General features: G+C 40.8%; 2 protein-coding genes across 2 annotated transcripts; one reads left to right on the top strand and one right to left on the bottom strand.

Moving 5' to 3' along the window:
* Positions 1-2,591: 2,591 nt before the first annotated feature.
* Positions 2,592-5,179, bottom strand: LOC128358001 (tubulin alpha-1C chain-like). The gene is made up of 4 exons (XM_053318452.1): positions 5,078-5,179; positions 3,958-4,180; positions 3,722-3,870; positions 2,592-3,635 (listed from the first exon to the last, which is right to left on the bottom strand). The coding sequence occupies exons 1-4, from the start codon at positions 5,078-5,080 to the stop codon at positions 2,661-2,663; spliced, it is 1,350 nt and encodes a 449-aa protein (XP_053174427.1). The 5' UTR covers positions 5,081-5,179; the 3' UTR covers positions 2,592-2,660.
* Positions 5,180-5,399: 220 nt separating this feature from the next.
* On the top strand, positions 5,400-9,363 carry LOC128357671 (cilia- and flagella-associated protein 45-like). Its single transcript, XM_053318040.1, has 11 exons — positions 5,400-5,468; positions 6,352-6,467; positions 6,640-6,784; positions 6,866-7,036; positions 7,120-7,298; positions 7,441-7,570; positions 8,117-8,263; positions 8,465-8,578; positions 8,701-8,894; positions 8,990-9,214; positions 9,303-9,363. The coding sequence occupies exons 1-11, from the start codon at positions 5,400-5,402 to the stop codon at positions 9,361-9,363; spliced, it is 1,551 nt and encodes a 516-aa protein (XP_053174015.1).
* Positions 9,364-11,414: the final 2,051 nt, after the last annotated feature.

The raw sequence follows: 11,414 nt of genomic DNA, 5'->3' as shown, positions 1-11,414 counted from the left end.
CTTTTTTTTGCAAAAGGCTTTTAACTACATCCTTAATTGGCACACACTGGCAGATTAGACAAACTCGGTAGATAATTACTTATCGTCACATGACACGTTTGTGTTAATGTAATGCCAGCTGATGTTAACATACAGTATACAGACTTTTTTTTTCTACACTGTGCCTTGAACTTGATCGTTAGGACGCTAAGACAGCTACAGCAGATGTGTGAAGGATTTGGGAGTGATTAACCTGTAACGATCATTGTTTTAATTATCTGCAATGTCCAACGTATGGTAAAAAAAAAAAAAAAGCTGAAAAGGGATTTATTAGGTAGCAGTCTGAAATGTGTAATTAAGTGTGTCAGTCCTATCTAAAAAAAGAAAATACCAGAAAATACTGCAAACTGTAGTAATCCAAATGCTGCTGTGAAGTCAGGTTTTCATCTTGTTGCTCTTCACTCTTCTTAAGAAACAATCCAAAGCGTCGTGAGTTGCATTTTCGGCTATTGCATCCTGCAAAAAAATCTGTATTTGAGACTGTGGTGTACTACACTGTGAAATTTTATGTTTTCACTGGGATTTATATATATGCATTTATTGTCGTAACTGCTGCATTGGTTTCAGGGCTGTTGAACCAAATAGAAGAAGGAAAAATAGGAAGCTTATGAGTGTCTGCTAATGTACTGTACGTTCCTGTGGTGTCTGTAATCATGTTAAACACCCAGGTGGCTTTAAATGAGAGTTGTGTATGTTATGCAATAGATAAGGAAGCAGAAAAAATGGGGGGCTGGGAGCCAGGATATGTGAGTAAATAGGGCTTCTTATTTAAATCACTGTATGTTGGAGTAGTAGGAGCAGCAGCAGCAAGGAGGCCGGGGTGATCATGTTTGTCTGTGAGCTTTTGTGTTGTTCATGTTTTCATGTTTTGAGTCAAAGAAAATGTCCACACTGTTCCGCACCGCATTATATTCAGGGCCTGTTGTGCTTTAGAGCCAAATACGAGTTCAACTTTTGTACGCATGAGGGCACATGGTGTGTATGTGTCTGTAATTTTGTACCTTTTTTGAAGTGCACATCTTTTCAGCATTCAAAAAAAAACACTGTTGTCGGATTTATGTCAAAGAAATATGCAATCCTAAATTTATTTATTTCCCTTACGGAGTGAGTCAGATTACCTCATGATTGTGAGATGGAGCAAAATATAGATTGACAATTCTTTAACTCCATGTCTTACATTGAGAAGAGCACTCTGCAGATATTTCTCCATTGTTCTTTCACCCCATTAATATGTGGGGGTTTTAAATTAAGGTTTTTTTTTCTTGCCTTTACAGTTTGCAAATAAACACACAGATGACTGGCTGTGCATTGTTTTCATGCAAAAAGAAAAGGAAAATCTACAGCGATCTACCCCTGTGAGCTTACATTTGGTAGTTTATTCTAATTAAATCTAATTAATGACATACTGTTAGGTGACCTTAATGGTAAGTGCAATGAAACAGTATTCATGTAGGTAAGTGTAATGTAGAAGCCATTTTGTTTTGTCTGTTTTAGTGCAGTAAGATTGCTGAATTTGAGGAAATGCATTTGTGTAGCCAAACCTGGTCATAATTACAAAGCTGAAAATAAATAAAAAAATAAAAAACTTTTACAACATTTGGGAATGTGTTATTTGTAAGCGAATCAGTCCAAATATCTATCATAAGTTGCTTTTCCAAGTTTCTAAACTTATCCCACAATTAACAACTTTAATACAATATTATCCAATTATACAATCATTATCCACAAGAAATCAAGTCTAGTGAGTTCAGAACTAAGTATTTTTAAACACCACCTGTCTGCAACCATGGGACCCCCGGCCCTCCCCCCGTCCCTCCTTTGGGCCACTGTGAATACCACACCCTATTTTAAACCAGACTGGGGTTATGCTTCAGTTCTTCTCACGGGAAAGCAAAATTCACACCTTAATATGCAAATGTGAGAATCTGCAAATGTTACACTGAAAGACTCGATGTTAATGTCATCTGGTGGTAAAACTTGACTGGTGGCCTGCCCTGCAGTATTTGACATTTAAGATTTGTTTGCTGCGACTTCAGCATGATGTTGGTAGTGCAGAATGCATCTGTTGAACAGCACTGCCCCCAGGTGGCTAAAATGGGTAAAGCAGCAAAATCCTCTGCATCAGAAGACATTATTTTGAGATTCAACTAAATAAGTATGTTTGACTGATACTGTACATTTATTTATACGCACACTAACATTGTGAGGTTATGCTAAAGATTTACAGCAAACTAATGCATTATGTGAAATCCATAAAGTAGCACAGAAAACACTAATTTTGATCATTTCATTGTCACACAAAAATAGAAATATTTCATCACTAGTGTTATTTGGAGATTAACATGTTTAAAAATGTGTAAACAGCAATTTGAAGACATTGCCAAAGTATGAGTGTAACTTTTAATCTTAATATTTCCTTGACTTAATTAATAGAGGTGTGGTATGAATAGTGCTATACTAAGTTGAGAATGTATTTCTTTTTTAATAACTGGACATAATTAACAATCAGCAGCTCATCACTGCCTGTTAAAGAGAATGAGAAAACAATTCAATTAGACAATTGACAACTTTATTTTTGACAAAAGGCACAGCTTTGACATGATTAAGGAATGTATGCCTGTTTAATACTCTTCTCCTTCATCCTCATCTCCCAAACTATCTGCTCCCACCTCCTCGTAATCCTTCTCCAGAGCTGCCATGTCTTCTCTGGCCTCAGAGAACTCTCCCTCCTCCATACCCTCACCCACATACCAGTGAACAAAGGCACGCTTAGCGTACATCAGGTCAAACTTGTGGTCAAGCCGAGCCCAGGCCTCTGCAATAGCAGTGGTGTTGCTCAGCATGCACACAGCCCTCTGGACCTTGGCCAGATCTCCACCAGGAACCACAGTGGGAGGCTGGTAGTTGATGCCAACCTTGAAACCAGTGGGACACCAGTCCACAAACTGGATGGTGCGCTTGGTTTTAATGGCGGCAATAGCAGCATTCACATCTTTGGGCACCACATCACCACGGAACAGAAGGCAGCAAGCCATGTACTTGCCGTGGCGAGGGTCACATTTCACCAATTGATTGGCTGGCTCAAAGCAAGCGTTTGTGATCTCAGATACTGTTAACTGCTCATGGTAAGCCTTCTCAGCTGAGATGACGGGGGCGTAGGTGGCCAGAGGGAAGTGGATACGGGGATATGGCACCAAGTTGGTCTGGAACTCTGTCAGATCAACATTGAGGGCACCATCAAAACGAAGGGAAGCAGTGATGGAGGACACAATCTGACTGATCAACCTATTCAGGTTGGTGTAAGTAGGACGATCGATATCGAGGTTCCTACGGCAGATATCGTAGATGGCCTCATTGTCTACCATGAAGGCACAGTCAGAGTGCTCCAGGGTGGTGTGGGTGGTCAGGATGGAGTTGTAGGGCTCCACCACAGCGGTGGATACCTGGGGAGCTGGGTAGATTGAGAACTCCAGCTTGGACTTCTTGCCGTAGTCGACAGACAGACGCTCCATCAGCAGGGAGGTGAAACCAGAGCCGGTGCCACCTCCGAAGCTGTGGAACACCAGGAAACCCTGAAGGCCGGTGCACTGGTCAGCCTGAGGACAGGGAGGGAGAGACATGATTAAATATGAGATACAATATCTTTATCACAGCTATTTCTTCCTGATATGAAGTCACCCACCAGTTTGCGGATCCTGTCCAGCACCAAGTCAATGATCTCTTTGCCGATGGTGTAGTGTCCACGGGCGTAGTTGTTGGCAGCATCCTCCTTGCCAGTGATCAGCTGCTCAGGGTGGAAGAGCTGGCGGTAGGTCCCACTGCGTACCTCATCTATGGAAAAAAAAAAAAGTTTGAATGAGAGGAAATTTAAAAAATAATGGACCTGGAACAGTTTATAAATTTTTAATGAACACTTACCGATGACTGTGGGCTCCAGATCGACAAAAACAGCCCTGGGGACGTGCTTTCCGGCTCCAGTCTCACTGAAGAAGGTGTTGAAGGAATCATCTCCTCCTCCAATTGTCTTGTCACTAGGCATCTGTCCGTCCGGCTGGATGCCATGCTCAAGGCAGTAAAGCTCCCAGCAGGCATTTCCAATCTGGACTCCAGCCTGACCAACGTGCACTGAGATACACTCACGCTGCCGAGAGAAAAGATTTAGATAAGATAGTTATTTATGAGGATACAATTAAGTAACCTTGATCAAATGAAAATCTGTCTTGAAGAAGTTCTTGTGTTATTGTTAACTGATTCAAAGCTGAGGGCGACTCATCACATTTTGAGAACTGCTGCATAACTAATGCTAGATCAAGGATTAGGAAAAAGGCTCCTTTGTGAAGCACCAGATACCAGAAAATCATGACCAGTCACATGACACACGTTGCCCATTCATTTACACTCAATAGAAAACCCCTTTGGAAACAGAGGGTGATTATTCAAACACATGATATACCTAAGGAAGAAAGGAGAACTTGTGCTGAGAGCAAACAATAAAATAAAAGTTCTGTGGTGCAATATTTTAAAAGCAAACACAGCTGTAGTTAAGATTTCCATACAATAGTTGTAAGCCCCTATAAAGCTTTTAGTGAATAGGTTTTGTTTGGGGAAAAACCTGTGGTTGCAGTTTCATAAAAAAAGGGCAGGCCTCTTCAAACAGACGATAAAACAGGAATGTTTCAGGATGAGAGCACAGCGACCTTAGCCAACTAGGTCAATGTGCAGACAGAAAAGCCAGAAACCGGCAGCCACGACATGACTGTGCTTGAACTTGGGCCGTGGCCTGTCTAGCATCACTCACATGCACCAAAAGTGATGTTAAAAACTGAAAAATAACCCCAGGAAAGCCTGTGTTTAATGAGGCGTCGTGCACTAAAGCTTTAGTCTAAAATCAAAGCTCAAATGTGCGCAGCTGACTAATGCTGCTTTGTTAGCCAAGCTGATAACCCTCCATTTAGGGCGTAGCATGATGTCACACTTTCAATCTGGTCTAATAGATAAATATATGATAAGTAACGATGTGCCATATGTTCACACTCACCATTTTTCCGGAAGAAGTGAAGTCTGTTGGGGAGTAGAAGTAAAAAAAGAGGAAGAGACTAAGTTAACTCTCACAGCAGGGCCTTTAAGAGTCCTGTGTAAGTCGTAACTGAACTGTTACATCTAGGCGGGGCAATTTATACTTTCTTACCCGGCGGAAAACAGCCGCCCATTTTTATTCGTCGAAGAGATCACGTGGACACTTTTCTATTGGTCAAAACAAAAACAATCATCTTGTTCGACAGGCCATGAGCCAATCGTTTCATAGAATGACGAAGTCATGACCCGCCCTACTACGCCTCTGATTGGCTAGGACTCTGACGATGGGACAGATCGAGGCATTCTCTATGGGCATTCTAGTCTATGATTCTAGTGACAGGGCAGTTCTGACTGTAGTCATGGAAACTATAATATATTTTCAAATATTATAGAGCCTAACAAATAAAATAAAAAAGTGTATCTTATATTATCATCCTTTTTAATTTGTTTAACGCTAAATTAAGTTTTTAAAAACTAGAAAAGTTATCCAACTCTTTTCAAGCTTATTCATTCTCAGTGGACATCAGCATCCGGGAATCATGGTAAGTAACATTAAAAGGTTAAAGTTAACAGCAGAGCGGTTTGTACAGATTTGCATTATGGGCCATGAATAAGGCTTGAAAGATTGCATGAAATAAATAAATAAATAAATGCATAAATTATGTTTGCAAGTGGAAAGTTGACTGGGTTTGTCAACTTTAAGAGTCATCAAGGAACTTTTGTAATTAAATCATTACTTATTAAAGGGGTTCATGATGTGGATCTTACTTGGAGCACACATGGACTTAAATGGTGTCACAGTACCAATTAAGCTCATGCCAGACTTTTGACTTTTTTCATCAAATACCTTTATTTTATATTCCAAAATCTACATGAACTAATGAATACATTTTCAAGTGAGAGATACATCTTGCTTTATAAGAAATGATCTCCCTTATAAAACATGCCAGTATCCATGAGTCGTGTTTACCTACAATCCTCTGGACATAATAATGAGTTGTTATCCAGCTTAAGTCTGAATAACTTTGAGGTTGTCCAATTAAAAGAACATTTAATTATTTTTAATTGTATAAGCCCTTTCCCCTTGATGCCAGCATAGAGATCCCTAACAAGTCATTCATCATCACTAATGTCCCTGTGCTGATATCATCAGGTTATGTCTTTGGTGTAATAGCAGTTAATTGGGCCCAGAGGAAACATTGTATGGGTTTGTGAGATTTTGCCAACCCTCTCCAGGAAACATCAAGGTCGGACAGATGCGGAAGATCAGTCCTCGTGGCCAGGCATCCGTCTGTGAACAACCAAGAAGAGACGCTTCAAATAGTCACCAAGGACCTCATTCGCAAACTCAAGTAGGCTCATAAACACTCTGATAAACATTCATTCAAGTATCTGCATTTCATTTCACAATAACTGCAAATTTGGAAAGTGGATGCTATACTTATCAATACTTCCAATATCACAGTATGTTAAAGGCACTTACAACACAACACATGCAGTATTATAACCAGCCTATTTTGTCAGAGTCCCATCTAAGGACCCTTCTGGAGAGTCCCTCATTCTACCAGCAACTACGTTTGAGCAGATCACCACAAAATCCTGGGGTCTCACCAAGGAGGAGCGGGACGCGTTGAAAGCGGCTCAGCACAAGAAGAAAGACGAGGAAATTGTAAGAAACGTGATGAACTCCAATCATTACTTTAAAAATAATGTCGTTTAACATGCAGATAACCTGTCGCCTCTCATCCAGATAGCTGCCGAGGAAAGAAAGCGTCAGATCTATGAGGCAGATCTGGCCCGTAAGCAGAACCCGGCGCTGACCGAGCTGGAGATGGAGGCCCGGGGCCGAGCACAGCACCTGCTGGAGCGGGCCGACACCCTGAAGATGGAACAAGAGGAGGACATCAAGAAGCTCAACAAGGTGAGACGCTGCTGCACTGCTAATACACAGAAAAAAGTTTTTTAAATGTGACTCTAATGTGTGTGTTTGTGTGGTCCCGTCAGCTAATTCAGGGCGCTCAGTGCCAAGCCACCCGTGACTACCAGATCAGGGAGAAGAAGCACATCCAGGCGGAGCTGACAGAGGAGGAGAAGCGTCTGGATGACATGATGGAGGTGGAGCGCCGCAGGGCCTTGGACATTGTGAATGAGATTGACAAGCTGCGCAAACAACAGAGGATCAAGTGAAGACACATGATTATATTCTCATTCACAGACTGATTTAAACCTGACCTCCATTCTTTGTAATGAGACGTAGGCCGCCGGTGAGCTGCACATGCAACGGTTTTTTTGTGAATGTTTGGTGTCTGTGGGTTTATGTTCCAGGGGAATGCAGCAAATTTGCGACCAGATCGAGCACCATCTATTAGAGAAGGACTTGCAAGACTACATAAAAGAGCAGGAGAAATGTCAGGTCCGAGAGAATCAGGAGAAAATGAACCAGGAGGACCTCAAGGTGCTTACATGAGGGGGGGGACAGGGACCCCACAGACCCTTAAAAAGTCTTGTTGATATTCAAAAATGTCTTCTCTACTCTTGGAGTTAAGGTGTTAAATTTGATCTGAGTGTAATTATATCTGTTCAGTTTATGTTATTTATCATTATTATCATTATTTTCTGATTATTTTAATAACCAACCAATCAACTTATTAATTAAAGTAAAAAATAATCAGCAGTTGTAACTGTAATGAAACTAATCATTAGTTGCAGTCTTATATAAATTACTTCAAAATGAGCTCCATTTCAACCCAGTACAACAATAAAATCCTGCTTTTGCATTATTATTATTAGTAGTAGTATTATGTCTCAGCAATGGTATTATTTTTTCCTTAAAGAGGCATTAAAAAGGTCTTACATCTGCTCTTAAAAAATGTGCAGATACCCTGGAGGAGACAACACACGCAAACACCCACTAAACATCAGTCACATACAGGCTATGAGGGATGTACAGAGACATGAACTTGTGTTTGGAGAGTGTTTTTGACCGGTTGTCTCCTTCAAGGCTCTGGAGAAGAAGAAGGAGGAGCTCCATCAGCTGCAGCAGGAGATAATGCGCATCAACAATCTGACCCTGCGAGCCAAAGAGCAGAGGAAAGAAGAGGAGAAGCTGGCTGACATGAGAGACATGGAGTACATCAAAAACAAACTGGTCAGATAAAAAGCTAATTATCTCAGCAGGCCGTCTCCACGGATACACGAGCAGACAAACAGAAACACCAGGACAGTTCATACCCACAGAGTTTATTTTGACAGCCATCAACGCTCAACATATTTCAGATTTATTCTACCATTCAAATATTGTTCACTCTTCCAAGTGTGTTTAAAGAAAGAGATTTTACGACTCCTGCAGCAACGGGAGGCAGAACTCGAAGCGCAGCAGAAACAAATTAAGAAAGAAAAGGAGTTGGAGATCGCCCGGCTGAGGGCCCGACAGGAGAAAGCTAAAGACTACCAGGCAGACCAGGTCAGGAGTTAAACCACCTGCTGATATTTTTAAGTGTGCAGACCTCATCTTACCTCACTTTTAGATCAATAATCAATCATTTTGTATAATTTTATGTTTGTATACTATTGTGCATTTGTAAGGAGGAGCTGCGTGTTCAGAGGAGCAAAGAAATTATTGACAGAGAATGGAGGAGAAAACAGAAGGAGCTCGCTGTCAAGAAGGCGCAGGACGACGAGAAGCTGAAGACGGCTCGTGTGGAGCAGCTTCGCTGCAAACAACACTTCCAGTCTATCAAGGCTGACCGAGAGAAGGCCGACTATGACAGGGTGCTGAAGTAAGAAACTGTGGGCACAACTACCTCAGTCATAATTGAACGGTCTTCATTGAGTTTCCTGTTATTTATACCATTCAATTCATTTCTCCAAACAGGGCGCACCAGGAAGCGATCATCAAACAGAAGGAGGAGGAGGAAAAGATGCGTCAGAAGTCGCTCCGTCACTCAGAGGTCATCAGGCAGCAGGTGAAGGAGCATGAGCTCAGAGCTGTGGCTCAGCGCAGAGAGCTCTTAAAGGAGACGGATCAGACGAGGGAGGCGGTACAGCAGAGACAGATGCGCCTTAATGAGCTCAAGGAGAAGAAGCTCAAGGAGCTCAAGTAAGTTCACGCAGGTTGATGGACTTTGAGTCGTTATGTTTGAGTATTAAGAGAATATTCCTGAAATGTGTTGGTCAATGTGCTTCAGGGCGACAGGGCTCCCTGAAAAATACTGCAGTGACGTGGAGAGGAAGGCCCGGGCTTTCTGATGACCTCACGACTGGATCCAACCCTCTGATCTCATTCATATCCACATTCATCAGCACCTCCACTGGACCTCCGACAGGGTCTCATTTAAGAAGGAAGAGCACTTTTCAAATACTAATGTAACATGGACGTATATAAGAACTTTATAGTAAGGTCCGTTTGGTCACATTTCGGTGGTTCATAATGTTTTGTGATGGATCATGTGTGTATATTGTAAAAAACTAAATAAAGTGACGTGATAGTAATACTTCCACACACACAGATTGAACATTGGGTACAGTTTTTAGTTTTTATTTGGGCTACTGTTTCCCTTTCGGTTAAGTCACATTCTTCCACGTATCGATTACAGATCTGCTTTTTTTATTAATATGCATGGTGACAGAAAGGAACTCGGCTTATGGTCGGGTGTGGTATGCTATACAGGCTCTTATTTCAGATCACTGGATGTACTGAGACCTAATTTCTTTATGATAACGACAAACACAACCTAGAGGAGGAGTGTTTAAGGATCTAATAGAGTTGATATCAGGGCACCAAAGGTTTCCACCAGCTCGTCTTGTCTTCTGCCTCTTTCTTTGTTCTTCTCGCTGAAGCAGAATGGAGGAGGAAACAGGACAGTGGGTGGAGATGGCAGATGGCAAAATTGTCCTCACAGCTGTTGTTTAGCATATGAGGCCAGCTGTTATTGGTCCTGACACTTTTTTGGCACCCATCACAACCAGCAGAGGTCTCTAAAACTCAGACATGCTTCCTTTTGTATTTCACTGATTCCAGATTAACACAAACTGTGTCACTGGGTGATTCACCCTAAATCATCCTAAATGGCAGACCATTGAGTAAGCCTGCAACACAAACAGCACAGTGATGTTTCTTATTAAATGACGTCCCCTATGTGTGTTTAAGGGAACATTGGAGTGCATTTGTTGTCCATATTCGGAGCTGATATTTATTCAATTTCCTCAAAAAATCTCAAATTCATTCTGCCATTAGTGTCTCATTATCATGTTTTTATCATTTTAATTAAGATTCACACACAAACACAAAACACCATTAAGCCTACAATCTTTAATTACAGCCCATAAATGTTTAAATTACTTTATATAATATTTAGAACACAACCACAATATTACACATCTACCTAGGTGCAATATATTGTGTTTGTGTGGTGTATTTAGGAATAAAACTTAATTAAACTTAAATTCAATAAAGTTAATTTACTTGTATTTGTAATCAGAATTAGGAATGAAGCCTTGGTGTTACATTACCCTTTAAATAAACTCACAAGGCGTCATTCAATTTGACTCAAATGATTTTGATTTACAGTCTGATTTCTTTATAGCGTGTCTGACTGGAGGTTCAGTCTTTGGTTTATTTTGCAGGAATCTGGGCATTTCTGCTGCTCTCTGCTGCAACATAAGACGCGGCGGGATTAACGTAGAGTACAGAGAGGATTATCTGGGTCAGACATGTTGCTCTGGGTCTCTATAAAACACCACATTCACATTCTCCATTGGTAAAAGTATTCTCCTGTTAATTCTTTATGTTCTTATAGTAAATAGTAAAAAGAGACATTTTTGGTTGGCTTAGTTTAATGCAACATGTACACACATTTATTTTACTTATTTATTCATTTTATTGGGACCATGTATACAGTGTTTAGTTAGTTTGTAGGTAAAGGTCACAGTTAAAACATATAAGAGCTTAATAAACAGTACAAACCAAAAAGAAACCACAGCCTAGGAAACACAATACAATATACAAAGCTACACACAATGGCACACGACACACACCCACAATGTCAACAAGAAATGACAAATATCAGATTAAAAGCAAGATTAGTTGCATTCAGGAGAAGACTGTGAGATAAAATGTAGAGTCAGCTGTTAAAGTACTAGCGGTTAAAGTTAGAGTAGCTTTTAAATTGTGGGGATGTATCATTTTCACTAAATGATCTTTACAGCAAGTAGCACAGGACTGTAATATAATGTGCATTTATAAATATAAAAGCTACAAAATGGACAAAAAACTGGTAACAGAGTTTGTGTGAAGCCAG

This window comes from Scomber japonicus, chromosome 4 (genome assembly GCF_027409825.1).
Source record: "Scomber japonicus isolate fScoJap1 chromosome 4, fScoJap1.pri, whole genome shotgun sequence".
NCBI lineage: Eukaryota > Metazoa > Chordata > Actinopteri > Scombriformes > Scombridae > Scomber > Scomber japonicus.
The sequence above is the reverse complement of the archived record's forward strand: the minus strand, read 5'-3'. Positions and strand labels throughout refer to the sequence as shown.

Excerpts from the sequence above, each read along its gene's own strand:
- LOC128358001 (XM_053318452.1), bottom strand. Across the intron at positions 3,871-3,957 it reads TCTGGAGCCCACAGTCATCG|ATGAGGTACGCAGTGGGACC; the intron begins GTAAGTGTTCAT and ends TTTTTTCCATAG. Across the intron at positions 3,636-3,721 it reads TGGACAGGATCCGCAAACTG|GCTGACCAGTGCACCGGCCT; the intron begins GTGGGTGACTTC and ends CCCTGTCCTCAG.
- LOC128357671 (XM_053318040.1), top strand. The coding sequence starts at position 5,400 with ATGGGACAGATCGAGGCATTCTCTATGGGCATTCTAGTCTATGATTCT. Across the intron at positions 7,571-8,116 it reads TGAACCAGGAGGACCTCAAG|GCTCTGGAGAAGAAGAAGGA; the intron begins GTGCTTACATGA and ends GTCTCCTTCAAG. Across the intron at positions 8,895-8,989 it reads GACTATGACAGGGTGCTGAA|GGCGCACCAGGAAGCGATCA; the intron begins GTAAGAAACTGT and ends TTCTCCAAACAG.